The sequence below is a fragment of the Stigmatopora argus genome, chromosome 6 (genome assembly GCF_051989625.1).
Source record: "Stigmatopora argus isolate UIUO_Sarg chromosome 6, RoL_Sarg_1.0, whole genome shotgun sequence".
Classification (NCBI taxonomy): domain Eukaryota; kingdom Metazoa; phylum Chordata; class Actinopteri; order Syngnathiformes; family Syngnathidae; genus Stigmatopora; species Stigmatopora argus.
The window spans coordinates 7,108,340-7,135,586 of NC_135392.1; the positions used below are offsets into that span (position 1 = coordinate 7,108,340).

Genomic DNA, 27,247 nt, shown 5'->3' on the forward strand with positions numbered 1-27,247 from the left:
AATTCAGTTTGTGGATGACTTTGTTTGATGCCTGTCCCATCGCTCATCGAGAAAACGAGCTGCGGTATTGAAGGGTATCTCACTGCTGTGCCTTATTCATTTTAATGGCTTAATAAATAATTTTACTATCTTCTTTCCCTTTTATGCGTTTTGCGGATATTTCATGAAAAATTGTATATACTTTGATCATTTTTAAAGGTTTAGTGTTAGTATTGCGACCTTAAAAATAGGTTTCAATTTAAGAAAAATCCAAGTTACAAAACCACTTCTGCAATCAATTCATTAAGGGGAGTTACCACTGTATTTGGAAGCAAATTATCTAAACGAGTTTACAGTCTCTTTAAGATATTGAATATTGAATTGAATTCAATTCAATTCAAATCCATTCAATTTAATTCCATTCAATTCAAATCAATTCCATTCCATTTAATTCAATTCCATTCAATTCCATTCCATTTAATTCAAATCCATTCAATTCCATTCCATTTCATTCAATTCCATTCAATTCCATTCAATTCCATTCAATTCCATCCCATTCCCTTGGATTCAATTCCATCCCATTCAACTCCCTTGAATTCAATTCCATCCCATTCAAATCCCTTGGATTCAATTCCGTTCAATTCCATTCAATTCAATTCAATTAATTGTGAACAGACGCAGTTCTATATACATATACACTACACTAGAAACACATCGAGTAGAAGAGGACCACTTGGAGCCGTGCGAGGAGACCCCCGGGACTGGGAGCAGTCCTGCCCTCCGTGTCCGCCTGCCCTCCCCCGGCCGGCCGCGTCCCGAGGACAGCAGCACCACTCGCAGTCAAACAGCGGGACTCCAGGCACTCACTTCCCCAGCTGCTGACGTCAGCTGGCAGCCTGGGCAGTGCTCGCCGCTTCGGACATAGCGCCGAGGAAAAAAAATGCTGCTCTCCGTCCCGCCAAGGGCAGGAATCAACCCATACAGCGGCTTTAACAGCAGAAACAACAAAAAGGTAAAAGTCTCTCTCGCTTTTCCACCATTTTCACTCGACTTTACCTCGCGGGGCAACACGCCCGCAACGCGCGCGTCGGTACCGAGACACTGGTGACAGTGGGCTGGCTGCAGTGTCCTTGAGAGGCCACTTCAATTGAACTTTTATACTTGGGATCGCCGCGGACAGCTTTCCTTGCGGTTCGGACATGGCGAGATCCGACCGGGTTGGCGTTTAGAGGCGGCAGCCGGCCGTCACAAGCGCGGTATGGGGCCCGCCTAGGAGAGAAACGCGGGCGGGATGTGGACGGGGCTTTTACGGATTCTTGTGGGGAGAAAAAGCGCTAAGCAACTTGTGTGCGGACACCGTGCCTGGATGTGTGCGTAAAAGTCGGGGTAAAAAGCACGGGATGGAGAGGACGCGTTCTTTTTAATAAAGCTTCTTTTCACCTACTACTTTCATCGAATGTTAGAAACCGGCTAAATTGGCAAAGTTTATTTTTCGTGTGGAAGTGGAATATGCCCCACCCCTTGGAAAAAAGCCCACGGTGACTGCTTTATTCCCAGAATTGTATATCCTGTGGATTATGTTTACATTGTGACATTTTAAAAGCAATGTGAAGACGCCTACTGTTAAAAAAACATTTAGCTGCAGCCTTGACGTACTGTAATTGAAACCTGATCTGTTTCATTTTGATTCATTTTGTGGATTTTCTGAATCATTTCCATCTATTTGAGGTTGCTGATGCAAAAACTGCTCACATCCTGTCAGCCATCGAACATATTTCTGGGAAATATGCATGCGTACATGTACACTTTTCCCTCCCATGGTGTGTTGGTGGACCTTTAAGTGACATTTACAATGTAAAGTAACATTTTTGCATTGCTTCAATAAAGGCCAACACCTAGCTACTCTAAGGTCAACATTTTTATCTGATTGCACATTTGTTTGCTTTAAATTCTACACATACACACACACACACAAACTATACACTTGTATGTGACCTCATATTTGTCATTGTGAAACTTTAGATGATCAAAGTATATTATTTTCAGAAGATCACTTTCATTTGTTTAAAAATAGCTGCATGCGAGTCAAACTCAATTAACAAAAGATGGCATTTCTTGCAAAAAATAAAAATAAAAAATCAATAGTCTCCTACCTGTAATCTTCATTCATGAACTAAATTTAATGTTTACACAGAGAACGTTTTTTTTAGCTAGCGATCAGACCTAATTTCTAATGCACGTTTTATTGCTGATCCTATACGAGATTTTTGTGTGGGTATTCACAATATTTTTTAAACCCCTATAGTGCCATTGATAATGGTTAATGTCCAATTCTCTACCTATTTTCCTTCTTCCGCTAAGAATTTAAATACGTTTGTTAGCAGTAGATGTCCAAGCTATTTGAACTGGGAAGGAATATTTGGTTCCAACACTCCCAAGTTCAAAGGGATCGGATGTCTTTTGCTACCACAGGGTTAATGGTGCTGTCAGACTCCTGTCTGAATGTACAAGAGCCGCAAAAAGATCCACACGCATTGAAGACATCTGCTCTAGCTGACGTCACATGTTTAAAACTACGACTATATGTTAAATGCATCTGCTGGAGAGAATTGCTCTTAAGTCACCACAGTAAAGGAGAGTGATGGCTTTTCGCTCTCCATGCATATATGTACAAATTGAACTCTTATCATAGTGCAGTGGACAATTCAGTGGCACTTTGACCTTCGAGTGACAAATGAACGTCTTTGCTTGAAATGAGGCAGTCTTTGACAATGTTCTCCCGGTCAACTCTGTGTTTGCCAATGTGAATGTGTTCTTTTTGTAATGTCTTTTTCTTACCCGTTTTTAGAGTGGTTGGAAGATTGCTTGCTAAAATGACCAAATTGATAACACTGACTTTACTTTTGTATCCTCTTTCTTTTCGCATTGATTTTTTTGGGCATTTGTAGTAGATGCACAGTTAGCTGTGGAAGTAAGGCAAACACGTATTTAAAAGTCATTGTAAGTAATACACTTCAATGAAATGTAACATTGATTGATAGCTTTGCTTTTGCAGGATGAAGAATTAAGGAGAAATAATGCAAGCTTTTTTATGATGTGTGTTTTTGAGGGGTGGCTGCTTTTTTGTTTTGGTGTACTGAGGTTAAAACATCATGGTAGTCGTACACATTGTGAAAACACTTTTATAGATGATTGCACATAACACATGACGTTACAAGGTGTTGTTTGTTTATGATAATACAGTGGTGTATAAGACTCAGCATAGATGTCATTGAAGTGAATGCTCCTTCAGCACTGAGTTCTGAAGCTTCTTTTCGCCACTAGTTGTTGTGATTTGTTGTGATCTTTAGGTCTTTCTTTTCAAAAACGTCTCCTTTTCCCCCAAAATTGTGATTTCTTTTCCCTCTTTTGATAATGTATATATCAGATAAACGTGACATCAAAAACTTACTACATTCAAATTGAACAGATATGTCATTTAAATCCACGGATGAATGAGGCTTGCTCGCATAGAATGAAAAGAAATCACATATATGAACAAAAAAGGAAAGAAACCTTCAGTGTAAGCATATCCATTGTGAAAGTGTGGTAGCGCCACTCAATAACAAAATTAATGATCGAACCTTCAATGGTTTAGATGACAGGTAGCAATGCTGCATTAATTATTTTTTTAGCACTGTGACTTGCAGCTAGATTTGGGCAGAAAATCAGAAACAGAGCTAATGAAAGCAGCAGGGCACATTTTTCAAAACACAGATGAGCTTGACTCACGTGCTTTTATGGAAAACACTAAAAGGGGCCACAATTTGCAAGCATAGATAAGAGTCTGGGTAAACAACCAGTGTACTGTTATGTGGAGTTACTTTGAAGATAGTATTGTGTAATCTCTGTGTAAAAGGATATGAAAGTACCTCATCCTCAAGTCACGTTTAATATACGGACAGTAGGGTATGCATTTGTGCTTTTGAAAAATAATTGAAGGAGCCGAAGGGGTGGATTTTGACATGTCAATGCGGTGAGATTCATGTTTCACTGTGTTTCTCACTGTAATACAAGTTGATATGGCTGATTTTCATGCTATGGTGGTGGCTCATGTTAGTATGATCACTACTTGGACAACGTGCCAACATGTTAATGATCATATTCATCTCATTTTCTGGGTGCTTCGGCCTAGGCCACCTGGCTATGGGAGATTGACCTGTTTGCAATCATAGGGCACACATAGAGAAAAGGGCTTATACACAGACACACACCAAAAAATCATGCCTGTGGAGAATATGGAGTGTTTATAATGTTTGTGGGGGGAAATTTGTGGACCCAGAGAAAATATATGTAGGCTAGTGGCAACTTTCATTGAGAATTAAAGGAATTATAAAGTGGCATCTGCTATCTTATTATACACCCACACTGTTTGCAAAATCTGGAGGATTCAGAAGAGTTAAAAAAAAAGAAAGAAAGAAAATTAGAGGATTTGCCTACATCTTCAATTCGTTTTTAGCCTACTTAGAGGAGAATAGGTTCACCAAAAGGTCAGAACACTGTGAAAATGTTTCTCGCTCCCACCAGCTTCTTACAGTTTCCCCATGTTGCTCCCATTCTAGCATATCTGAGTCGCACGATTACACAAAATAAATGTCTGAACACAAAATAAACACAGAGAGGAGTGAGAAAAGCTCTTTGTGTGGGGCCGCGATTACAGCGCCGTGCAGCTCGAAGGTGTTTGGTTTCTGTTGCATGAAAAGTCACCGGCTCCTCCCCTGACTCAGCACCTCATTTCCTCCTTCGAATAAATAGAATTAATGTTCTCAAATTAAATTTGGTCATTTTCCATGTAAGGTTTCCTGAGAGGAAAAATAACAGGAGACAGCCTGTCGTCTCTCAAGGTATCATGGGTCTCGCTTAGGGCCTCATCGAATGGCTTGTTTATGTTCGTTTCTGTCAGACGTTCATTCTCATCTTGTTGTGAGCTCATCGGAAAAAAATGTCAATGTCTATTACAGTGACTTAATTGTCCAGATGAGTGAACATACACTCAACAGCGTCACAACACAACTTGGAACTAAAACTGTCGTTAAACTGTAAATATGCTACGCTAAATAGAAATTCAGCACACAAAGCAGAGCTTTTAACGTTTAACTTTTAAGAGTTAATTGAGTAACTTTACCACTGCCTGCCTGTACTCCACCCTGTAACGACTGAAGTCCTTTTAATCTATCCACGTCTTCTTTTGCATGGGTGCCATTTTAATTTAACCTTGAACATATAAACTCCCTTGTAATTTTATTTTGCTTCACTTTGAAGAACGCAACATTTTTGATTCAGATCAAAACACCCCACCATGCTTATAATATATAAATATATATAAAAATATATAAATAGTATAATGCATCTTATTTAGCAAACTGCTGGAATACAGTGGATAAGACAAACAAACATGTTCAAAATAAACCCCCTTTATTATTTTACATTACATTACATTACCATTGATGTGATTGGATCCTTTCCCAAGCTATTGTAATTGGTAATTTTTGCTTACCTCTGCAAACAGCTGGATTCTCATTCATTTGTGCATGATTTGATATTGCAAGAGGATATGAGTGACAGCAGCCATCTGAATTCAGCCCTTCTTTCACAATAGCTGTAGTATTACCATAATGGAATGTGCATATGTAATGATAGCGTATTGTTTATCTTTTTTTCCTAAATGCATTATAACAGATTAGCTCCAGATTAATGTTAATGATTACATATCATTTAGGTCTCTTCAAGGGTACCTGTCAGTCAGAAGAAACATTTAGATGTCCTAAGTCAGGGGTGTCAGACTCGGGTTAGTTTGCGGGCCGCTTTAATGTCAACTTGATTTCACATGGGCCGGACTATTTTAGATATAATATTTATATGTTTTTTAATAAATGGATTAAAAGAACTGGATTAAAAGCCCTGAATATTCAGTTTTTTATAGATCTAAAACAATGTTTATTTTAGCTTTTTTTATATATTTTTAGATTTTACAAAATGATTTTTGAACTAAAAACACAGAAAAAATGGATAAAAAAATACAATTATTGATTTAAAAGGGGGAAAATGAGGAAATTTAATATACATCTATACTCTTCATTTTAATTTGATCCTAAAACAGAAAGTCGGCACTCATGATTTACTTTCCCGCGCCACACAAAATGTTGCGGCGCTCCAGATTTGGACCCGGGCCGCCACTTTGACACGTGTCCTAAGTGATAAATCATGGAGATGATTAGGATTGTAATTGTTTATAGTCTCCAAAATAATCACAATTATTACAGTCTTGCCCAAAAATACAAATCAAAGCAAAGATATGCAGCTATATCCACTGAAAACAAGTTTAATTTGAATAATGGTAATACATTAGGACTGTCTGAACTTCAGGGATAATTTTCCCATTTTCCGACTACAGCCAACAACACTGTCAAAACTAACCCTGTTGAAATGATTCTTACAAAACAACTTAATAATAATTGTCAAGTCAACTTTGGAAAAGATATGTCTGCCCCTCCTCCAGGCCAACAGGGTGCAGAAAAGAAAACCCAAATCAATGTCACCTCGCCTCATTTCCTGCCTGAGATCATAGGGCATGAGCCAGGATATAAAAAATTCAGATTCAAGCCTTGAGAGTAGACAAGCGAGAAAGGAGCAAGGAATACCCTTCAGACCCGATCACACGCAACTGGTAGGAAAAATAAGTACCACCTAGATGCCAGCTGATTGATGCTTAATTTGCTTCTCACAACCTTAAGTTGCATTCTTTGTATTTTCCCTTAACTTGGATTACTCTTATGACCTATCTCTGTAAAGTGAATATTTGTGTTTGATTTACTCAATCAGTTAATGTACCCATTCACCTCCACTCTATCATTTCAACGCTCTCCTGCTTTTCTGTAGTAAAGTCAAGATGTTATTAGTAAACTCAAGAGCAACACTTTGATCACCATAGTAACGTGAAACTTGAATGACGTCACATGCTTCCTCCTTTCCCCTTTCTTTAAGGTTTTCAACCTAACCACTTCCTATCACCATAAACTTCAATAAAAGTGTAAACTGGAAGAGTTTGAGTTGTTCCTGCGTTGATAAGATCGGGGCCCCTTTTCAAGTTTCGGGCAAAATTTGAAGAAAGTAGAGATAACTTGACAATAATAATAATAATAATAATAATAATAATCAGACATAGGTCCTGTCGTCATCATCAACAACAAAAGCCTACTTGTCATCACACCCAGAAACTGCGTATGACAAAATGGGTAGTACTTCTCCATAAGGTGTGTTTACTCGGCAAAAGACCTAAATGAGTGATAGTTACGTACTTGTAATTTGGCATTCTGCTGTTATGGATACAGGTCACTTACCTCTCACTGTCTTTCACTTATCTTCAGTCAGCTAGTAGGAGGCAGATCACCACCCAAACATCTTTTCATATTACCTCAGAAGGGAATGTGTGTTGTGTTACCGCAAATTTAGAGTTAAAACAATAATATGCATGCCGTGCCAGTCCCAAATGCATGACCGCCGATGGCCTGTTGTGCATGCTAGTCTTATCAATTTGGAAAAGATTACTTATAAATATGTATGTATTTTGTATTTGGTTGAGTAATTAGTTTATGGATGTTATGTGTCTGGGGTCCTGGGTTCAAATCCAGGTCGGTCAAACTGTGTGGAGTTTGCATGTTCTCCCTGGGCCTGCGTGGGTTTCCTCCGGGTACTCCGGTTTCCTCCCACATTCCAAAAACATGCATGGTAGGCTGATTGAACACTCTAAATTGCCCCTAGTTATGAGTGTGAGCTTGAATGGTTGTCTGTCTCCTTGTGCCCTGCGTTCGGCTGGCCACCGATTGTCAGCTGGGATAGGCTCCAGCACCCCCCCAATGAAGATGACGCGGTTCAGAAAATGAGATGAGATTTATTGTTAGAGCTTGAACCTTTAGTGGAAAAATAATTTTCTTTCTTTTATGCAGACAAGTATCTAATAATGTATCTATTTTGAAAGGTACTTTTTAAAAATCTGATTTATATTGTTTATAACAAATTAGTCAGAAGGTCCAGATGTGCCCAATGATGTGTAGCTGAGTCCATATTCATGTGAATATAGAAGCTATCGGCTATCTGGTCCATCATCATGGATCAAGTTTCAGCAGGGCACACAGGGACTGTTTGTGCACTCGAGGCAGAAATGCTTCCTCTCTTTGTCTGCGAGACGTTCAGTCAGTGAGAGTCAAAGAGGCAGACTGAACAGCTGTTCACTGCTATTCTCAGGACCAGTCATTCGGATAACCACCACCAAAAACACAGCCTTTGTCATTTAGTGCATGAATCTGTGCTACAAGAATGTTACACAGTCAATCAGTTTCACACTTGAAGTTTCATAGTGCCAAAGCGACTAGACAGAATTGGATTTGCCTGTCATCCAGCACATTTTGTCAAGGTCCTTTTTTGTTGTAGATGGGTTTTTTTTGTTTTATTGGGCGGCCCGGTGTACGAGTGGTTGGTGTGTCGGGCTCACAGTTCTCCAGTCGATCTTTCAATCCTAGGTGGCTCCTAACTGTGTAGTTTACATGTTCTTTTGTGTGGGTTTTCTCTGGGTACTCCAGTTTCTTCCCACATTCCAAAAACATGCATGGTAGGCTGGTTGAACACTGTAAAGCACAGGTGTCAAAGTGGCGGCCCGGGGGCCAAATCTGGCCCGCCGCATAATTTTGTGCGGCCCAAGAAAGTAAATCATGAGTGCCGACTTTCTGTTTTAGGATCAAATTAAAATGAAGAGTATAGATATATATTAAATTTCCTGATTTTCCCCCTTTTAAATCAATAATTGTAATTTTTTAAATCATTTTTTCCTGTGTTTTTAGTTCAAAAATCATTTTGTAAAATATACAAATATTAAAAAAGCTAAAATAAACATTGTTTTAGATCTATACAAAACTGAATATTCAGGCCCTTTAATCCAGTTCATTTAATTAATTTATTTAAAAAAACTAAATATTATATCTAAAATGGTCCGGCCCACATAGAATCAAGTTGACATTAAAGCGGCCCGCGAACCAACCTGAGTCTGACACCCTTGCTGTAAACTATCTAAAGTAAATATTACACTGGGTTTAAAATGTTCATTTTAAATATATACTTTGGAAACTAAACTATGTATTCTGAAAAATTGCACTATGACTACTGTGTTAAAGATATACATATTCTATTCACTCTTCAAAGACAATCTATTAGTGTGATAACATGGAAGCCCCCATACATAAAAAATAAAAAAATAAAAAAACAATTGAATTTCTTTTGTCAATTATACATTATTTTTCCGTAGTGCTTATCCTCACAAGGGTCGTGGGGGGTGCCTGAGCCAACTATGGGCACCAGGCGAGGACACCCTGAATTTGTGGCCATCCAATCGCAAGGCACTAGGAGACGGACAACATTTGTAAATTATTGCTTTTATATTTTTATTCAGCCGGAGTGGTTAGCACGTCCACCTCATAGTTCAAGGTGGAGGCCACACTATGAGTTTGAGTTGGACAATAATTTTGCCTGGGGAAGTTGCTGGCAAGCCCCCACTGCCTCTAGAGCAGCGTGTACCTCAGATGAGTCCTAGTTAGCCTCCGCTGGCCTTTCCTGGGCGCCACCTCACTATGGTGGCTGGTTGCTGGCTGCTAAGTGGGGGTTTAGCTCAAAGGTTAGAGCGCTCGTGGGCATGATGGCGATGTGGTCTTGCAACCCAAGTGATTTCAAAAAACATATAAGATCCATACATAATCATGATACATGCAGTGACATTATCTTGAATGAAAAATGTGCACTCTGCCTCCTCTAAGATGAGTGATGTTTAATTTATGCTTCATTGTGCTTGCAGAAAGTTCTACAAGGCAAGTTTGTCTTACATGCTCAAAATCTTTTGCATTTGTTAAATGTTCCATCATCATGTGGCATCACGAATAAGGGCAACAAACCTTCGGCACAAATTACTCATCAGGATCATTAGTGAGAAAACAGAAAATTAGTCAACTGAAAGGACAGTGTGGGAGTGTAACCCATTTCATCTCTTAAATTAATGTTTCCTGCTACACGCCGGTCCTACATGACTGCACAATGGTGGGTCACATTTATGGAATATCTGTGACAAAAATTATTCTCCTTCAAGCAGCTTCAATCGCGGTCATGAAGCACTTCATAACTCTTTTTTAGCACAACCAAGCCTTTAAGCCAGGACCACAGCACATTGACTGACAGCCAACAGCTGTCAAAGTCCGAAAATGGCTGGACAAAACTTCAAAAATCCGTCAAAAATAGTTTCTCCCAATAACTCAGAGATTCAGAACTCACCTATTCTCAGCTTGCGTCCATGTTCTCAGCACTTATCCTTAAACTAATTTAATTTACTTAGAAGAAAATCATCAAATTTACCTTGCAGCACATTGACATTTTTGGGGTGACTCAAGTTTCACCTTTGTCCTCTCTGGCACAAGTATGTATATCTTAAACTCAGTATAGGATGTCAGATGTTTTGAACCATAATCTTGCCGAGGTAAGTAGGAAAAGGAGGGGGACAGACGGGAGGGAGCTCAGTTGTCTAAAGTAGGGTAGTAATGATGCCAGACGTTCTCTATGCTTTCACTCTCCAGCTGGGCTCTGGGCCAGTCTTTGTGGATGTGTGTACATTTCAAAGCTCCTGAGCTTGTGCCACCCGAACCGGCTTAAAAGCAAACACGTGCCAGTGCATCTAAAGGTGCTATCACACCCTAAGAGACAGACACATTGAAGAGTGATATAATATGTGCGCTGCATTGCCTATAAAAGCAGATGGCCCTGGTGGGCAGTCTGTATATTCATTTAATTTCTCACCTGGTTGAAATGAGGAGTTCGTCGTACTAATTACAGTGCAATAAGATTATTAGCAGACAAGCTTTCCTTTCTTTGTTTTTATTATACAGGAGGCGTGTTCTTCGGGAACTACTATTTTCTAGAATAAAAGCTTTATTTCATTGTGTTAGATTCATTTTCTTTGTGAGTGTTAAGAGGTGTATCAAAATGTTAGACTCGAGGTCTCTTTCAAAAAATACTAGTTTTGTTCTTGTGCAGCAAAGAAAAAACGACTAACTCATTGAGAATTATAAAGTTCAAAATCATTCAAACTCGTTTCAAATCAAAATAACAAAAATGATTTTAATTTCTTTTCTCAACTAAATCTTTTTAATAATTAGACCCACGCAAAACTCATGAGCATACGCGGCTTTAAAAATGAATGAATTTCAAAAAAAGAATAGATGAATATTTTTACTACAGATTTACTAAACAATGTTGTTTTTGCCATCATGAAACAGAAATCAAGCCGAGTCTACCATACGTGAACTGTTGACATTCATCAATTAAAATGTTACTTTTAAGTAAGTCAGAAAACATGAAATGTTTTAGTTGATGTGACACAAAATAGCAAAAGACGTTTGGGATATTGAAGAAAAATGAATAGGATAGAATTTTGAATTTAATGTCCTGCAGGCTATAAATCTGTGCATCAGCATTTATGTCAGTCAGCTGGTCACTTCCTTCCTGAGGAGAAGACAAGCATTCCCCTCAGGAGACATGACACACAAAGACGGGAAAACTCCCCAACAGCCAGGAATCCATGAAATTCTGAGGGTCGAACCAGGGTCAACTGGAGAAGCCCACAGGGAGGTGAAGTGAAGCTAATAAAAAGGTTGGACATAGAAACAAGTTGGGCAGTGCTGCAGTAAAACCTTAATTACCCAACACGTCATTAGGGACCCTTGTGTGATCTAATGACGCCTATGAGCTGTCCAGTATATTAAGAATTATCGCATTACAAGGAGAACAATTTTTCGCTTTGATCCCGCTAAGAATATTGCCGCCAGGTGAGCAAGGTACAGAAAGTGTTTTATTTATGGAAATGAGTCGAGTTTTATCTTTAGCTGGATTCTAAAAATATGCACCGGATATTTTGAGTCACCTTAGTACTAATCTGTCGTGGAGAAAGATAACAGACCTAACAATTCTTCTGAGTAAATAAAGATCTTTTTTTATCTAATAACACGATAAAGGAAAGCTATCACAAATTACCTTTCTCACAGTTAATAGGATCTGGATGTAGGATCTTTTCCCTCTGAATATTATTATAATAATATTGCTGTTAGATTTCTATGTTAAGAATTTTTAAAACGCCTTTTTTTATTACAATTAGATTTTTGAAACCTGAATGTAAATAAGTTTTGTGTTCTACCTAAACAATGTCACAGTTAAAGTCGCACTTTTATAAAAAAGGGTGCTGAAATACTTTATTTCTTTAAGATACTGAATTAGTCTGATTGGACTCACATATAGGACATGAAAACTATTTGGCTAAATACACTTGATAAGCATCTGGTTACCAGCTGTGGTGAGTCCTTCAGTTTACTATTTATTGCCTTGGTCATAAAAGTGTTCTATTCCTAGAAAGAGGAAACTTTTTTTCATAGTTTTCTGATAGGGATTATGCAACTTTGTTCACCTCAAAATGGATTTGAATGAATGGTTGCACAATCTTTAGTATGATGTTTCCACGGAGAGCCACAATCCGTGATTCATTGGTTGTTGCACAATATCCCACTGAATTGGTGAGTCATGATAGTTCATCCACCGTATTTTTTAACCATCGACATTGAAAACAGTTGTGGCGGGAAGGTGTTATTGAGAAATGCAAGAGGGATTCATCAGGCTATTACAGATGGTTGCATGCAAATATTTACACAATGAATGCCTGATATTGCCTGATTTTTCTTTGACTTTTTCTCTTTGACATCCAGATGGTTTGATTTTTATTATGTTAATGCCTCTCTTTCTGATCCCTCGCAACTCCTTTAAATAAGACATGTTTAAGATTTGTGGCCAAAAATATTACTGCAAATACCATCAAAATATTGAAGTGGACCGGATCCCCTTCCCCATTCGTCTGCCAGATAAGCACTTTGCAATTGAGAATCTAGCTGTGTTAACATACCAATGTTGCATTTGAACCATAAAAGTCAGATGCTAAGAAACTACACATTAACATCAGCAATGATCATGTAAACATACAGCATGTAAACATACAGCATGTGCAGTCTGCAACCAATGTCTATCACATAGCAAAAAGTAATTGACTGCACGATACTGTCTTCAAACATAAGTGTTTCAAATTACACCAGGATTGTATTAAATAGGTGCACAAATATTTCCTCATTTTAATGTCATAGTTTTATGCATAAGACCAAGTTCAATAAAAAACAAAAACAAACAAAGGAATCAGTCATGAGATTAGTTTCTAATGCCATGACAGGAGGGGAACTAGGATTCCTTTCTCAACAACATAAGAAATGAGAGAAAACAAGCAGAAAAAATCATTATGCTCCACCCAAATGTTGGTCTTGGATCTTCGATTTTCTGGTTTTGCTATTCTTCGCAAGCTATTTTCTTGTGATTTCAAAAGTGAAAGAGGAGTTACCCAATATGGAGAGAGCCCAGGAGGCCCCTTCTCCCCCTATATGGAGCAAAAAGCCAAGAGGCCCAAAATCCCCCTCAGGAAGCATTATTATTGAGTGTTGACGTGGGCGCTGTGTGATATCATTTTTCACTGAAGTGAGGGCACATCTGTCTCCTGCAGATTTACTTTTTATCTCCTCATAAAAGGTTGTTCCCTTGTTCTCAGTTGCAAGAGCACTGCAGCTGCCTAAATACGTTGCTGAAATGTTTAAAAATATTTAATCATCATTATTTCTCGTTCTTATTTGTTCTGTCATTTCAAGACTTCAGTTAGATACAGTACAGATTAAAAAGCATTTTTTTACCATTTTCATGAGAAAGCATTTCTTAAGGAGGGATGAGCCTTACTGACTAAAATTTAAGAGGCACAACATCCACAGGATATCTAGGAAACTGTAACTTATCAGGTTTAACTTGTCGGCAGTCAACTAATGGCCCATTTAATGGTCTATGCAGATTGTAGGACATTTAAAGAAAAACTTGTGGACTAAACAGTGTTCTTCTTTATTAGCAGAAGCAATTTACTTCATTGATCTGGGATTGATTTTACACAATCTACACTGTGGCAAGTCAGGCTGTAAAAGTTGTCGGAAACATCGCTGATGAAGTTTGTGTTGAATCTTTAAACAATATTTGCAAAGTAGAACTGCTTTGATGCTATAACCAAAAATTGTTGGTATTGGAAAGAACTATTGTTTTGCCATTTGCCTGGAGGTGTCTGTCCAATTCTGATGTTTGTGTCATCTCACAGCAGGCCTATGTGTCCTCGGGTCATCAGATGGCTCCTCCCAGTCCCAATAACAACAGTAACAGCAACAACAGTGGAGGAGGTGGAGAACAGCTGAGTAAAACCAACCTGTATATCCGCGGCCTTCATCCAGGGACTATAGACCAAGACCTTGTCAAGCTCTGCCAACCGTAAGTTTTATTATTTGACAATTTGAACATTGAAATCAACAAACTACTAATGTACTCAGTGTGGAATGATGTTCAATTCTCAGAATTTATTTGGTGCATATTTTTTTGTTGGAGATATTGGGCTTGTCATAATTCTTTGTGGTAAGGATGGATATGTGTCAAATCTGATTTTGACCAATCACATCATCAGCTTTATATTTTTTTATATTTAAATTATGTGAAAATATGTTTCTTTTAAATTTCATTTTGCTCGCCGGCACATCCCATCATTTTGCCACATAGTATATGTTCCAGGTTCAGTTATGAAAACACTCTTGACTTCCCGTGGGTATCCGTGCGCCTGGTGTATATTCTATTCTCCAAACGCACCCTTAGCTACTAATAACTCCATAGGCTAATTTGTGGAAAAACAAGTTAATTTCAGGTACATGCCGACATGTTGTCAAGAACCTTGCTGCCACTATGGAAGAACCATTAAAGTATAACCATGGATGATTAGATTTTTTTTTTAAACATTGGATATTTGGTACGGGCAGTCTAGGTTTGATTGGTTGGGATATGCTCGAGCAACCCCGGGGCCCTTGTGTGGATAGGTGGTACGAAAGATGAATAAATGAATGAAAAATAATAGCCACCCATTACACGATAAGATGACACTATGCTTGTGCCAATTAGCCATTTGACTTTGTTGCACAGCAAGGCTCCTTCCTACGCTTGATCGTATAACAGAAGAACAGTTTAAAGCTTGCTCTTGTATGTTTTGACCTGTTTTGATTTAAAGAGGAGGGATTTCAAACCTTGCAAGTAAGATGGTCTTGCCTGATTTATTCATTAATAATCCAGTACCAATTTGCTGGTGTGTGCGCGTGTTATACATGGCACTCTTCATGCATTAGTGTTCCTTAGCACGGAGCCAGTTGCAAGCTTACAGAAAGTGGAAGGTTAGTTGAGGATAGAAGGCATCCGGCAGTACCTTTCTCTGGCCCCAGCTCTTTTCCTTTACTCCCCCTGACTTAATAAAGCTTAAGTTCACCCTTTCGTCTTCTTAATGCAAAAAGTCAAACAAAAATGGCAGTCATGTCACTAGTTTTTTCTTCAATTATTAAGACCTATTACTTGTATTTAATCCACAGAATTATTCTGCCATAAGAAGCTCTTTTCTGAATATGAAACAATGACATGAATAATTCAATTTCATGTGTGAAACAGATGAAGAACAGAGCTACAGAGCAGATGTTATCCATTTACTAGAAAATCCTCTGAATGTCTCCTACTCCAGATTCAGCATTCCGTACAGAAACCTGGATCCAGTTTGCATGTGTTGTGAACTCTGATTTATCAACCAACATACAGTAATGAATGCTTTAGTCATAAAACCACAATCATTGCTCATTGGATCCCAAGAACTTTGAAAAACTGACTATAATTGTGACAAACAGTTGTCAACACATCTTTTATTAATCCTTTAAGCTTCAGCTACAGATCCATATGCCATATTTATTGAGACATATTGTAAATTGATAGTGGAAGTCCTAAGTGGTCCAAATCATAGATATGCCTAGTCTAATTCTTCGTGCCGTGAAACATTTTCTGTGCCTGATAGGCTGCATGAAGGAATTTATTTGTTAATGGGAAAGGGGGCAGAAAAGTAAGGAACAAGAAAGGGTCCTTCTTGAGTTGTTTGGATTTATTGAGGGAAATGACGTGAGCAAAGGAGAGTCAAATGCAAACTACTATTTAGTGTTGTGCCATAGCTTAGTCCTCTTTTGCCATGTTCTTCACACACGTTACTCAAAATGTTGCAGTGCGACATTGGCCATATGTATACGGTACTACACTGACTGTCTTTTTCCAAATTCCAAGCACCTTGTGGTTACAGGCAGGCACGTGTGGTATTTGTCACTATAGTAATAAACAAGTTGCCAGGCTAACTTTGTCCGTAAGGTACTTAAAAAAATTATCTAATGACTTGTGCTATAATATTTTTACCTCATTTCAGCTCCTATGCAGCTTCAGACTGTGCTTCATAGGCAAATGGTCCCACATTTTGCCCTTTTCTATCTTTTTGTCACCACCATGATACCACTCCGTTCAATGTCATACTAACTTTAACAATATAGTCTTACCCAACCCTTAACCCTATTATGATGCTCTAGTGCATCCCAAAGAAAGTTCCAAATCCTCTGAGCCTTTTTAGCACAGCCAATGAACAACCTGGACCTTTGTTGGACCTTAACAGTAAAAGTAAAGTGCTAACAGGGAGGTCAATGTGTGGCATCAGAAATGCGAGCGGGGTTCAACATGATTGGAATGGCTCCTTTTTAAGGAGAAACATAAATGAGTGGGAAAGAGTAGCATCGCCTGCTGGGAAAGAATGTCAGGCAGCTGTATGTGGGACATGGCTGTCTTTTAAGTGTGTGTGGCCTCCACAGTGTTGTGAGTTTTTGGAGAGGTCTCAAGTTAAGTGGAAGGTCAAATAAGCACTGCCTTCAGCCCTTTGAATTGGTCTGGTGTCCCCGACAGGGCAAACATGAAGACATGAAACAATGCTTTTGTGTTTCATGTTATATTCCAAACAAAGACACTTATTAAGGGCCGACATTTTACTAACAATAATGTTTTGTTTTTAAGCACCACACCTAAGTGATAAATCGTCATTAAGTATGAAAACTCTTTGTCACAGAGATAGTTTTTTTTTTTTCATTTAGTCATTTTCTGAACCGCTTACCCTCACAAGGGTCGCGGGGGGGTGCTGGAGGCTATCCCAGTTAACTACGGGCACCAAGTGGGGGATACTCTGAATTGGTAGCCAGCCAATCGCAGCGCAGAAGGAACAAAAGGACAACCCTTCACACTCCTACTCCTACCTAGGGGCAATTTAGAGTGCTCAAACACCCTACCCTGGATGTTTTTGGGATGGGGGAGGAAACTGGAGTACCTGGAGAAAACCCACGCAAGCCCAGGGAGAACATTCAAACTCCACATAGGGAGGACCAACCTGGAATCAAACCTTCGACTCCAGAACTGTGAGGTCGATGCACTAACCACTCTTTCACTGGGCCACCTTGTTATTTTTTTTACCAGTTAATCTAGTTTGAATGAATTAATTTTAAATAAAAATGGGTTTTAACCAGAAGGCCTTGCACTATATGATCATATACAGGATGATGAAATATGAATACCCCCAAACACTTATACTTTCTCTGTTATTCCATGCATTAAATTTTGTGTGTGTGTGTGTGTGTGTGTGTATGTGTGCGTCTGAAAGACAAGACTACAAGACTGCAAGGCTTGAATGACACAGTAGTACAAGAACATGCCACCCTGAGATATCACGAGACTCATGGTTTCCATCCAAATCATTTGGCCACAAAGTAAAGGCAGGCTTGTAGGACCCAGCAGTGTGCTGTGATGTCAGGGTGGAAAAGGAGGAGGGATGTGGAAGGAAGGAAGGCCAACTCGAGGGTTGAAGCATCAGGTTACAATCCACCCAGACACCATGTCGCCCAAACAGAGGAAGACCAGCCTCTTACTTCGTTTAGGCGGGGACAATCTATTATACTATGGTGTTTAAAGTGGATGTTCTCCTCATTAGTCTTTACACTTCCAAGTCAAAATATGTATCATGCCGTACCAGTCAATACTGATGTCATGAATTGAAAAGCAGGAGAGTTGCACTCTGTGATTACTAATAAGTCATGTCTGATTGCGACACACTTAAGTAGGAGCTTGCCCTGAGGAGGTGTCTGTCTGTATGTGCTAAAGACATGCTTGGAAAATAGTGTTTGGCCCGAGGTGTACACCTGTCAAAATAAAAAAAAAAAGTCAAAATTACTCTTGCAGAAAGAAGGGTATAGGAAGTGTAGGAGGACAAAGCGGTGTATGACGTAAGTAGCAGACATCTGTATTTATGTTGGAATGCAATCTGAGGAAGTGTTTAACGATTGCTATGCATGTGGATGGAGCAGATTCCTCGTCATTCGTCACTTGACAGGATGCTTTGTTTTCTGTCCACAAAGGTATGGCAAGATTGTATCTACCAAAGCCATTTTGGATAAAACCACCAACAAATGTAAAGGTGAGTTGAGTACAACCAGCCGCTGGCTAGCACATTATGTACCGACTTCGTGTGAATGAGGGTGGGTATTTTAACACCTAAGGAGTAATCAATTAATGGTCATTATTTTATTATTATGAAATTATATTCCAAACAATTTACTATTACTGGTCTTAGACTAACTGCAAAAAATACTTTTGAAGAGCAGTAGGGTCTGATGCTGTCAAATAAATCCTATCATGTTTAATTTCACGTGGATCACCTGTCTACTTATTTTTGTTGCGCATTATGTAATATGTCAACATGCTGAAGGATAAGATTTAAACTAGCTAGGTACAAAAGGGAAGAAGCATTATTAATGTGTTAGCTTCACGAAATGGCAAACCATCAGTCCATCCCCTTTTTAGAAAGCAGGGCAGTTGTTAAATATGTAATTTTAATATTTATATTTTACTTGTATTTATCTGCACAGAATGCCATTTTTTAAAAGTTAATGTAATATCTCTTTGGAAGATCATATACGTAGTATGATGACAATTTTTAGTGATTGATGATGATCATCATCCAGGCTTGAACTTTTAATAGAAGACAAAACTTGTAACCTTGATTATGAAATACCTTTTCACAAATTAAATTTTTTAACATTTTAATACTAAATGTCTGAAAATGTCTGTTTTTGCATTCAACAGGCTATGGCTTTGTGGACTTTGACAGTCCAGCAGCAGCTCAGAAAGCTGTTACGGATCTAAAATCAAGTGGCGTCCAGGCACAGATGGCCAAAGCAAGTTTGCATTTACTTTAAAAAAAAAAATCCCACCTCACTTCAATTTGGCCTGTTCAAACTACTTGTTCAAGCCCTGCTGTATTGTCTTCATTTGCGTCCTCACAAGCGCCTTTCTTGTTTCCCCTTGAGCCAGCCTCTCTTTCCGTGTGTACGTTGCTAACTTGCTCCCATTGTATGAAGCTCTTGTTCAGAGCGCTTTGTGCGGGTGTCTGCAGTCAAAGCAGCCTCTTGTCGGCCCATTAAGCTGATCCCCCTGGCTCTCCTGCTCCCCATTGAGGGAACACAGGGGTGGGTGCCCCTGCAGCCTCTGTCAATGGGGCAGTTACAATGCCTTGGCATTGTCCAGCGTCTGGGCCTAAGGCCTGGGGCTGACACCCGCACTTAATTCACTCCATCCCCAAGTCATTGCCACCTCCCCGAGTCCACTGTAATGTCACACCAGGATATCCCCTGCACTGTAAGCAATCCACACCCTAACTTCATGCAATATTGTTCATCTCCATATCAGACAAGTGCAACTGGACACCTTAATGTGCCTCAGCCAGGCAGCTTGCGCCCGGGCAGTGGTGTTAATAACCACAATAAAAGCCTAAATATACACAGCTGGCTCAGACCAATGGGGTTACTTCGGTTTGAAAGAGCAATCTGATTTTTAATATGAAGCCTTTTGACTACACAGTGGCTTGTTTTGTTTCTTCTCGAAAAATGAATCAAAGTGTTCTCGGAATCTTCCCTGAGTGCAATCTTTCGCCAAGTAAGCAGTATTAGCAGAAACCATTTTTGAGTGCCTGGGGAACAATGACACAATTAAAACTATAAGCCTCTTTACTTGCCTGCCCCTCCCTGTGCAAATGGGGCCAAGAGAGGGACACTCCCTAGCTGACAGTCACGCTCACCTGTGACACCTTCACAGAGAATGAAGCATATTGTCCAGCACAGGTTCAATATTTAGAATAGATAGAAACCAGCAGGACGTGATGAAAGAATATGTAAAGGGGGGTGGGTTTTATTTGTTCTGCTTGTCATACAGTCTTCAGCAAAATGACACTTTAGTCAATGACCTCCGGCAATCTGCTGATGTGTTACACAATCATCTTAATGCTAAAATGCCACACCCTGAATGATGCACATCATTGGAAAAGAGATGGTGTCTCTTGGCAGAGAGAAATTTTATCAGTCGTATAAAACTTGCAGGTGTGTCTACACTCAATGACCCTAGCCTTTTGAAATAATAGTTTTCTTCTTCATCCGTCAAGGCTGATTTCGAGTGATGATTCGCTTTTTCATATCTAACCATTTAGCAGTTGCGAAAAGATGGCACTCAACAAGATGAATTATGTACTCAGATGATTCAAAAGACATCAGAAGACCAAATTAATCAACTTTTCAGTCACCCTCCCTTAAAATTACTCCAAACTCCCACTGCTTCCTATCCTGTCATTTCCTCTTCCAGTACCAAATATTATTAGAAGACACTCATTCATCTGAGCCGCTCCTTTCCTCTCTGTGCCTTTTCCCTTCCTCTGTCTGGCCCAATCTTTTTGCTCCCAGTTGCGAAGCTTCTGTTTCTCTGTGAACTCTTTAACTTCATGCCTGACTTCCTTTCTGCCTCTAAAGTCTCCCAAGGTTTCACTTTCAGACGAGCGCCACAAAAATTAAGTCTCAAATCTGCATGTGTATGCATAATCTCTCTGCTTTAATGCACTCGCAGCTGTCAATATTTCTTAATTAAATAACATTTACCGCAGTTTGCAAGAGTTGATAAGTTCCTATTTGCATGTGTGAATATGTATATTAATGACTGGGTGCAGTTTTTAAAGTGACAGTCAGCTTAGTTAAATCAGTGACGCTCCATTAGCGTAAGTGACAAATTAGTCAGTATTCCGCTTTTACGTCTATAACTCAGGCACTTTAAAAAAAAAAAAAAGATTTAACGTATTGGGCATGATTGGTAAATTTACTTGAAAGGATTAACATTACTAGACAATTGGCAGAATAATAGGACCTGGGGTCACACAGCTAAATACTTGGAATTTATGCATGAAAATAGCTCAGTGAGACATTACAATATTTTAAATCAAATCCAGGTCACGTCCATCCGTGGGGATTTTTCATGTTCTCCCCGGGCCTGCGTGGGTTTCCTCTGGGTACCCGCCTCTGGCCCGCAGTCAGCTGGGATAGGCTCCAGCACTCCCCGCGACCCTAATGAGGATAAAGCAGTTCAGAAAATGAGATGAGATGAGATGAGACTTTCACTGGAAATGCAGTTTATGCAGTTGCACTATCCAACCTTATGGAAGTGCATATTTGTTAAAATCCCAGCCCCAGTATAAAGACAGAAAAAGAAAAAAATGGTACATATGTACAAGTTTTGACCCACACATTTTAAACAAACAATTTGTCAATCATATAAGGCTGGACATTACCTCTGTCAAGTGTAAATGCATGAAGACAAGTAGTAACTCACACAACCAATTCCCCGAAAACTAGGTGAGAGGTTAGCTCATTACATTTTGGGGAGATCTTGGTAAAGCTGGAGATAATGTAATTTTCATTTTGATGAATTTCACCCTCCCTCCTTCGTCAGAGAATGACTTTATCCTCCATGAACAAACAGAAGAACATATGCCCTGTGATTTGTTTTCACTTTTGTTTAAGCCATTCCTGATTGAAATCATAATCATTAAACTTTAAGGTTTTTGCTTTCATTAAGGAACCGTGACAACATATAAATTTAAGATGTCAATTTTAACACCCACCTACCTCCCTAACAGCAACAAGAACAGGACCCCACCAACCTTTACATCTCCAACCTGCCAGTGTCCATGGACGAGCAAGAGCTCGAGAGCATGCTCAAGTCTTTTGGCCAGGTCATTTCTACGCGCATTCTGCGAGATGCCAACGGGACCAGCCGCGGTGTGGGATTTGCCAGGTCAGACTAAAGCAATTAAAATTAAGAAGAAGAAATGCATGAGTCTGTATACTTATTTATTTGTATTGCAGGATGGAGTCCACAGAGAAGTGCGAGGCCATAATCCAGCATTTCAATGGCAAATTCATCAAGACTCCACCGGGAGTTCCAGGTGCGTGGAATTATTAGTATTTTCTTTTGTTAAAACAAACTTTGAAGTTGCTTAGGTTAGTGCCAGTGTTCACGTTTACGTTCCCCCACTGCGATGGCTCAATTCTCTACTCTTTTTGATCTTTTGTTTTCCCAGTGCCCACAGAGCCCTTATTATGTAAGTTTGCTGATGGGGGTCAGAAAAAGAGGCAGAACCAGGGAAAGTACCTCCCCAACGGAAGGCCCTGGGCCAGAGACGGCGAGACCGTGAGTAACTTTTTCTAAACTAGTAAAGTTTGGAGCTGAATGCATTGCTGTATGCATGACCTCACTGCTTCTGAATCCCACATTGTGTTCCCAGGGAGGAATGACGCTTGCATATGACCCCACAGCATTACAAAATGGGTGAGTGGTATGCAGGGCCTGAGTGAAAACAGCCCCAACCAAAATGCAAAAAAGCGCTAGGCCTCAATTCTGCTACAATGCTGCCCCCTGCTAGATTGTTGAGGATGTTTGTCAGTTCATGAGTTCAACTTTTCATATCATTTTTTTTTCGTTTGAAAGACATTGAAAAAGAAATATATTTTCTTTCTAAATGCATTACAGTCACATGTTTAATGTGACCTACTGAGAGATTGCAATGTACAAATACTGAGAATCAGGTAGTACTAAACATGGAAGCTGTAATTGTAAATGGTTTCCTTTTTTTATTGAGCCTGGCTGAATTGGTGCCAAGTAACACAATTTGGAGTGTTTAATGTCCACCTCACTCACTAAAATTTCAATTCAAGCGTCATCAATTTCATTGTTGGTTTGTAAGGATCCAACTATTAATCAACCAATTGACACCTCATCGATTATAGAATTATTGTCAGTTTGGACTATAAGCTGCTACTTTTTTTCTCACATTTAGGTTTTACAACATAGCGGGGAATTTTTTAGGGAATTTTTTGCATATGAGTTTCATGTTTTATGCCAAATGAAAAGAAAACACTTGATTTTGCATTGAAAAGTCAGAATTATGATATCCTGATAACCAAATATTTGTATTAAAAACTGTAAGTATTTTTCTAAGATAAAATTTAGCGGTCAAATACTGTCAAAGCTTTGTTTAGTAAATCAGGCAAGGATATAGTTTATTTGCTGTACAGTATATGCATTTTTCAAGAGCAGGTTTATGATTTCATCTCATTTAATTCGACAGCTTCTACTCGTCGCCGTACAGTCTGGCTCCAAACCGGATGATTGCCCAGACATCCCTCTCACCTTACATGCATTCTCCAGTCTCCTCCTACCAGGTGGTGTATTTTCGTCAAACGTCAACATTTACACTTAGATCAGATTCTCAAATATTGAATAGTCAGTCGAGAAAGACTCCGACACACCTGCTACCCACGTGAGGATAAGTGGCATAAACAGATGAATGTATACACAGCCAGACAGACCAATAGTCATACATAACAACCCCAATTACTGTCATTCTGCCCTCGTGTGAAGGTGCACAGCCCGTCCTGGATGCACCATCAGTCATACCTCATGCAGCCAGCTGTGAGTAGCATTTGCTGTAAACACCAGTCTTTCCATCAGTCAACTTTACAGTTACGTGTGTCGCTCGTTTTTGGGTCACTAGAGTATGAATGCATTCACAGGGTACAGTTCTTACTCCAGCAATGGATCACGCCATGTCCATCCAGCCCACGTCTATGATGGGACCTCTCGCCCAGCAGCTAAGCCACCTCTCCCTGGGTAGCACGGGCACAGTGAGTGCACTCACATTTTTTTCTACTCTCTTTTAAATGCTTTGGGAACTATGATATTGCCTACGTTTGACAAAAAACATGCTGTATTGCTATCATTACAAGAAGGAAAATGAAAATAAAAGCATTATTTTTTGAGAAAATAAAGTTAGCTACACAAACATTTAGACCAGATGTATCAAAGTGGCGGCCCGGGGGCCAAATCTGGCCCGCCGCATAATTTTGCGTGGCCCGGGAAAGTAAATCATGAGGGCCGACTTTCTGTTTTAGGATCAAATTAAAATGAAGAGTATAGATGTATATTAAATTTCCAGATTTTCCCCCTTTTAAATCAATAATTGTAATTTTTTAATCATTTTTTTCTGTGTTTTTAGTTCAAAAAATATTTTGTAAAATATAAAAATATATTAAAAATCTAAAATAAACATTGTTTTAGATCTATAAAAAAACTGAATATTCAGGGCTTTTAATCGAGTTATTTTAATCCATTTATTTAGAAAAAAATCTAAATATATCTAAAATAGTCTGACACCCTTGATTTAGACTATACAAAAGAGTTTTTGTAAGATAAAAGGTTATACAATCATACTTAATATTTTAAACAATAATAATGTCATAGTAGTGTATTATGATTTTAAGAATGAAAGAAACTTTTTAATAATGTATTGTTATACTACGCCTTTCATACGAATTTTTTTTTCCTCAAAGTAATAGGAATGTTACTCCAAGTTATTTTGTGTAACCCTAAACTATATCTACAAGGCTTTATAAAATAACATTTATATAGTCCCCTCTTGTCTTCTTCAACACAGTATATTCCGGCCAACACAACTATGCAGGGGACTTATATCCCCCAGTACACCCCAGTGCCTCCCTCCAGTGTCGCAGTCGAGGTAAATTGTCCAGATATATTTATTCTATGTATGTCAGTTACACAAATGGATTTATGTTTGTGTATGGTAAAAAAAATGGACCAAGATATGTGTTTCGAAAATGAATCACCGTTAATATTTTCCAAAGATTAATTTAATGTTTCCTGCTCTAACTTTTGTCCTGATGATTACGCAAGGTGAGGATTCTTACATTCAGTTTTTTTCTCTGTTATCATAAGGGTGATGTTTTGGGGGCAATCACAAACACATGTAAATGTATGTATTTCTCACTTTGACCCATTCTAAGTGCATTTTCAACACATTTTTCATGTATTCAAATGTATAAAAGACTTCAGACAAAGATTCAACATTAACTGCTGAATGAAAGCAGCCTGGCAGAATTCTCTGCGTGAGACCGTATGTGCCCGCGGGGCGTCGGCACTAATATAATTCAGTGTGAATGGTGGTGGGAATCTGCAGAATGATGGCTGTCAGCAGGGATAAAAGGGAGAACATTTATGAATGTGAGCAGCATGGTGGTACCAGGCGGTGAACAGGGTGGGTGTCAAGTGTGAATCGTAAACATCAGTGAACACCAAACCTCCCTTCTGTTGAGGAAAGCAGACAACCTGTTAAATAATTAGACATTTGTTTTTCAGGAGAATGGTGGCCAACAGCAACAGGTTGCTCTGGAAACTCCTGCAGAACACACAAACTACTCCTACCAACACACAAAGTGAAGCTAAGGTATGTGTTTTGACACTTTGCAATCCAAAAGGAAAACATGAGTCTTTACTCTGTTGCCAAGACTTCATAAATTCTTTCAAAAATAAATATAAAACATTTTGTGGTAATTGGAAAGTGCTATATTTTACTCTTGCGTATTGTTTACATACGAGGAGGGGGAAAAATCATGTTTGAAGGTGGTCATTTATCCATTACCATGATTGTCAAGATATAATGTTTTACTTGCACATCTGACAACCCCAAGCAATTCTCTTTGGTTCATAGCAATGTCACTGATATTTGTGTATTCCTTGTGTCTTATAAATCAAAGTCACGTAACCACATTTCTGTTACACTGCAAGAAAATAAGCCCCATTGATTTAAGGCCTGAACCAGAAGGAAATGCTCTTTTTGTTTAGCCTGGGGACTCAAATTCATAATACTATTAACGTGAACTTTGAAACAATATAACCCTAAATCTAGACTGTTTCCACAGAAAAATGAATTATGCATGTCATACATTTTTAAGACAAAGTCTATGATCTATAAATACTCATTTCAGAAAGGTTATTGGGTCAGGATGACCTTTTTCTTTTAAAGATTGTGAAAATCTTTCACTTATTGTCGCCTACCAAATCTCACTACATATTATTTAATACCTTCAATGACTTAAATGCTCAATACAGTGGTACCTCGACATACAATCTTAATCCGTTCCGGGACTGAGATCGTATTTCGAGCTTTTCGTAACTCGAACGAACGTTTCCCATTGAAATGAATTAAAAACAAATTAATTCGTTCCAATCCTCTGAAAAAACACCAAAAACAGAATATTGGATTGGAAAAAATGTTTTATTTCTTCTAATTCGCCATCTATTAACAAAGTAACACATAACTAGTGGTTTAATAGTAATAAAATGCAACCTCCTACCCACGTATTGATTGTGGGTAATGAAGTTTTAGTCTGAGAAAGAGTGCCATTGCCTATCGGCGTTGTGTGCACGAGTATACTTCATTACCCAGAAAGCCCTCTTTTTGCCCGCGCATGCGCGTTGTGCGTTTCCTGGTCGAAACCCGTCTGAATAAATCGTTCAGTCCTCGTAGATATAGTAGTTATACACGAAACAGATGCAGCAAAAAAAGACAGTGCGCTACAATGATAAACAGCCTCTCATGTCATGGCCACCTGGCTTGGTCGCATCTCGAAATTTTAATTGTATCGCGAGCGAATTATCCGATCGAAATTTTCGTCGTACCACGAGCATGTCGTATCACGAGCTGATCGTAGGTCGAGGTAGCACTGTATTACAAAAGACTACTCAAGAATATTAGATCATAAATACCATTTTTATTTAATCCTACCACTTTTATTGGTGATGTCTTCCAGCTCCATTAAGATGGGGCCAAGGCCATGCGATGGATGAAACCAATTGTTCAAGTTCATCTAAGCAAGGACACTACTCCGTACCGTCACCAAAAGCATCCGCACTTGAACATGGATGACAAAAAGAACGTGTGTGATTGTGTGCATGTGAGAGAGTAAAAGAGTGTGTG

At 39.0% G+C, this 27,247-nt stretch overlaps 1 protein-coding gene across 3 annotated transcripts; it reads left to right on the plus strand.

Moving 5' to 3' along the window:
* Window positions 1-723: 723 nt before the first annotated feature.
* Window positions 724-27,247, plus strand: LOC144075588 (RNA-binding motif, single-stranded-interacting protein 2-like). 3 transcript variants are annotated; one of them, XM_077602804.1, is made up of 14 exons: window positions 724-991; window positions 14,270-14,436; window positions 18,456-18,514; window positions 19,183-19,274; window positions 22,052-22,209; window positions 22,281-22,360; window positions 22,496-22,605; window positions 22,700-22,743; window positions 23,543-23,636; window positions 23,836-23,886; window positions 23,988-24,098; window positions 24,908-24,988; window positions 25,627-25,714; window positions 27,081-27,247. In XM_077602804.1, the coding sequence occupies exons 1-13, from the start codon at window positions 920-922 to the stop codon at window positions 25,705-25,707; spliced, it is 1,200 nt and encodes a 399-aa protein (XP_077458930.1). In that variant the 5' UTR covers window positions 724-919; the 3' UTR covers window positions 25,708-25,714; window positions 27,081-27,247. The 3 variants fall into 3 exon arrangements, with proteins under 3 accessions (XP_077458930.1, XP_077458931.1, XP_077458929.1); XM_077602805.1 differs by having other exon boundaries at window positions 14,273-14,436; XM_077602803.1 differs by lacking the exon at window positions 724-991 and adding an exon at window positions 6,577-6,685.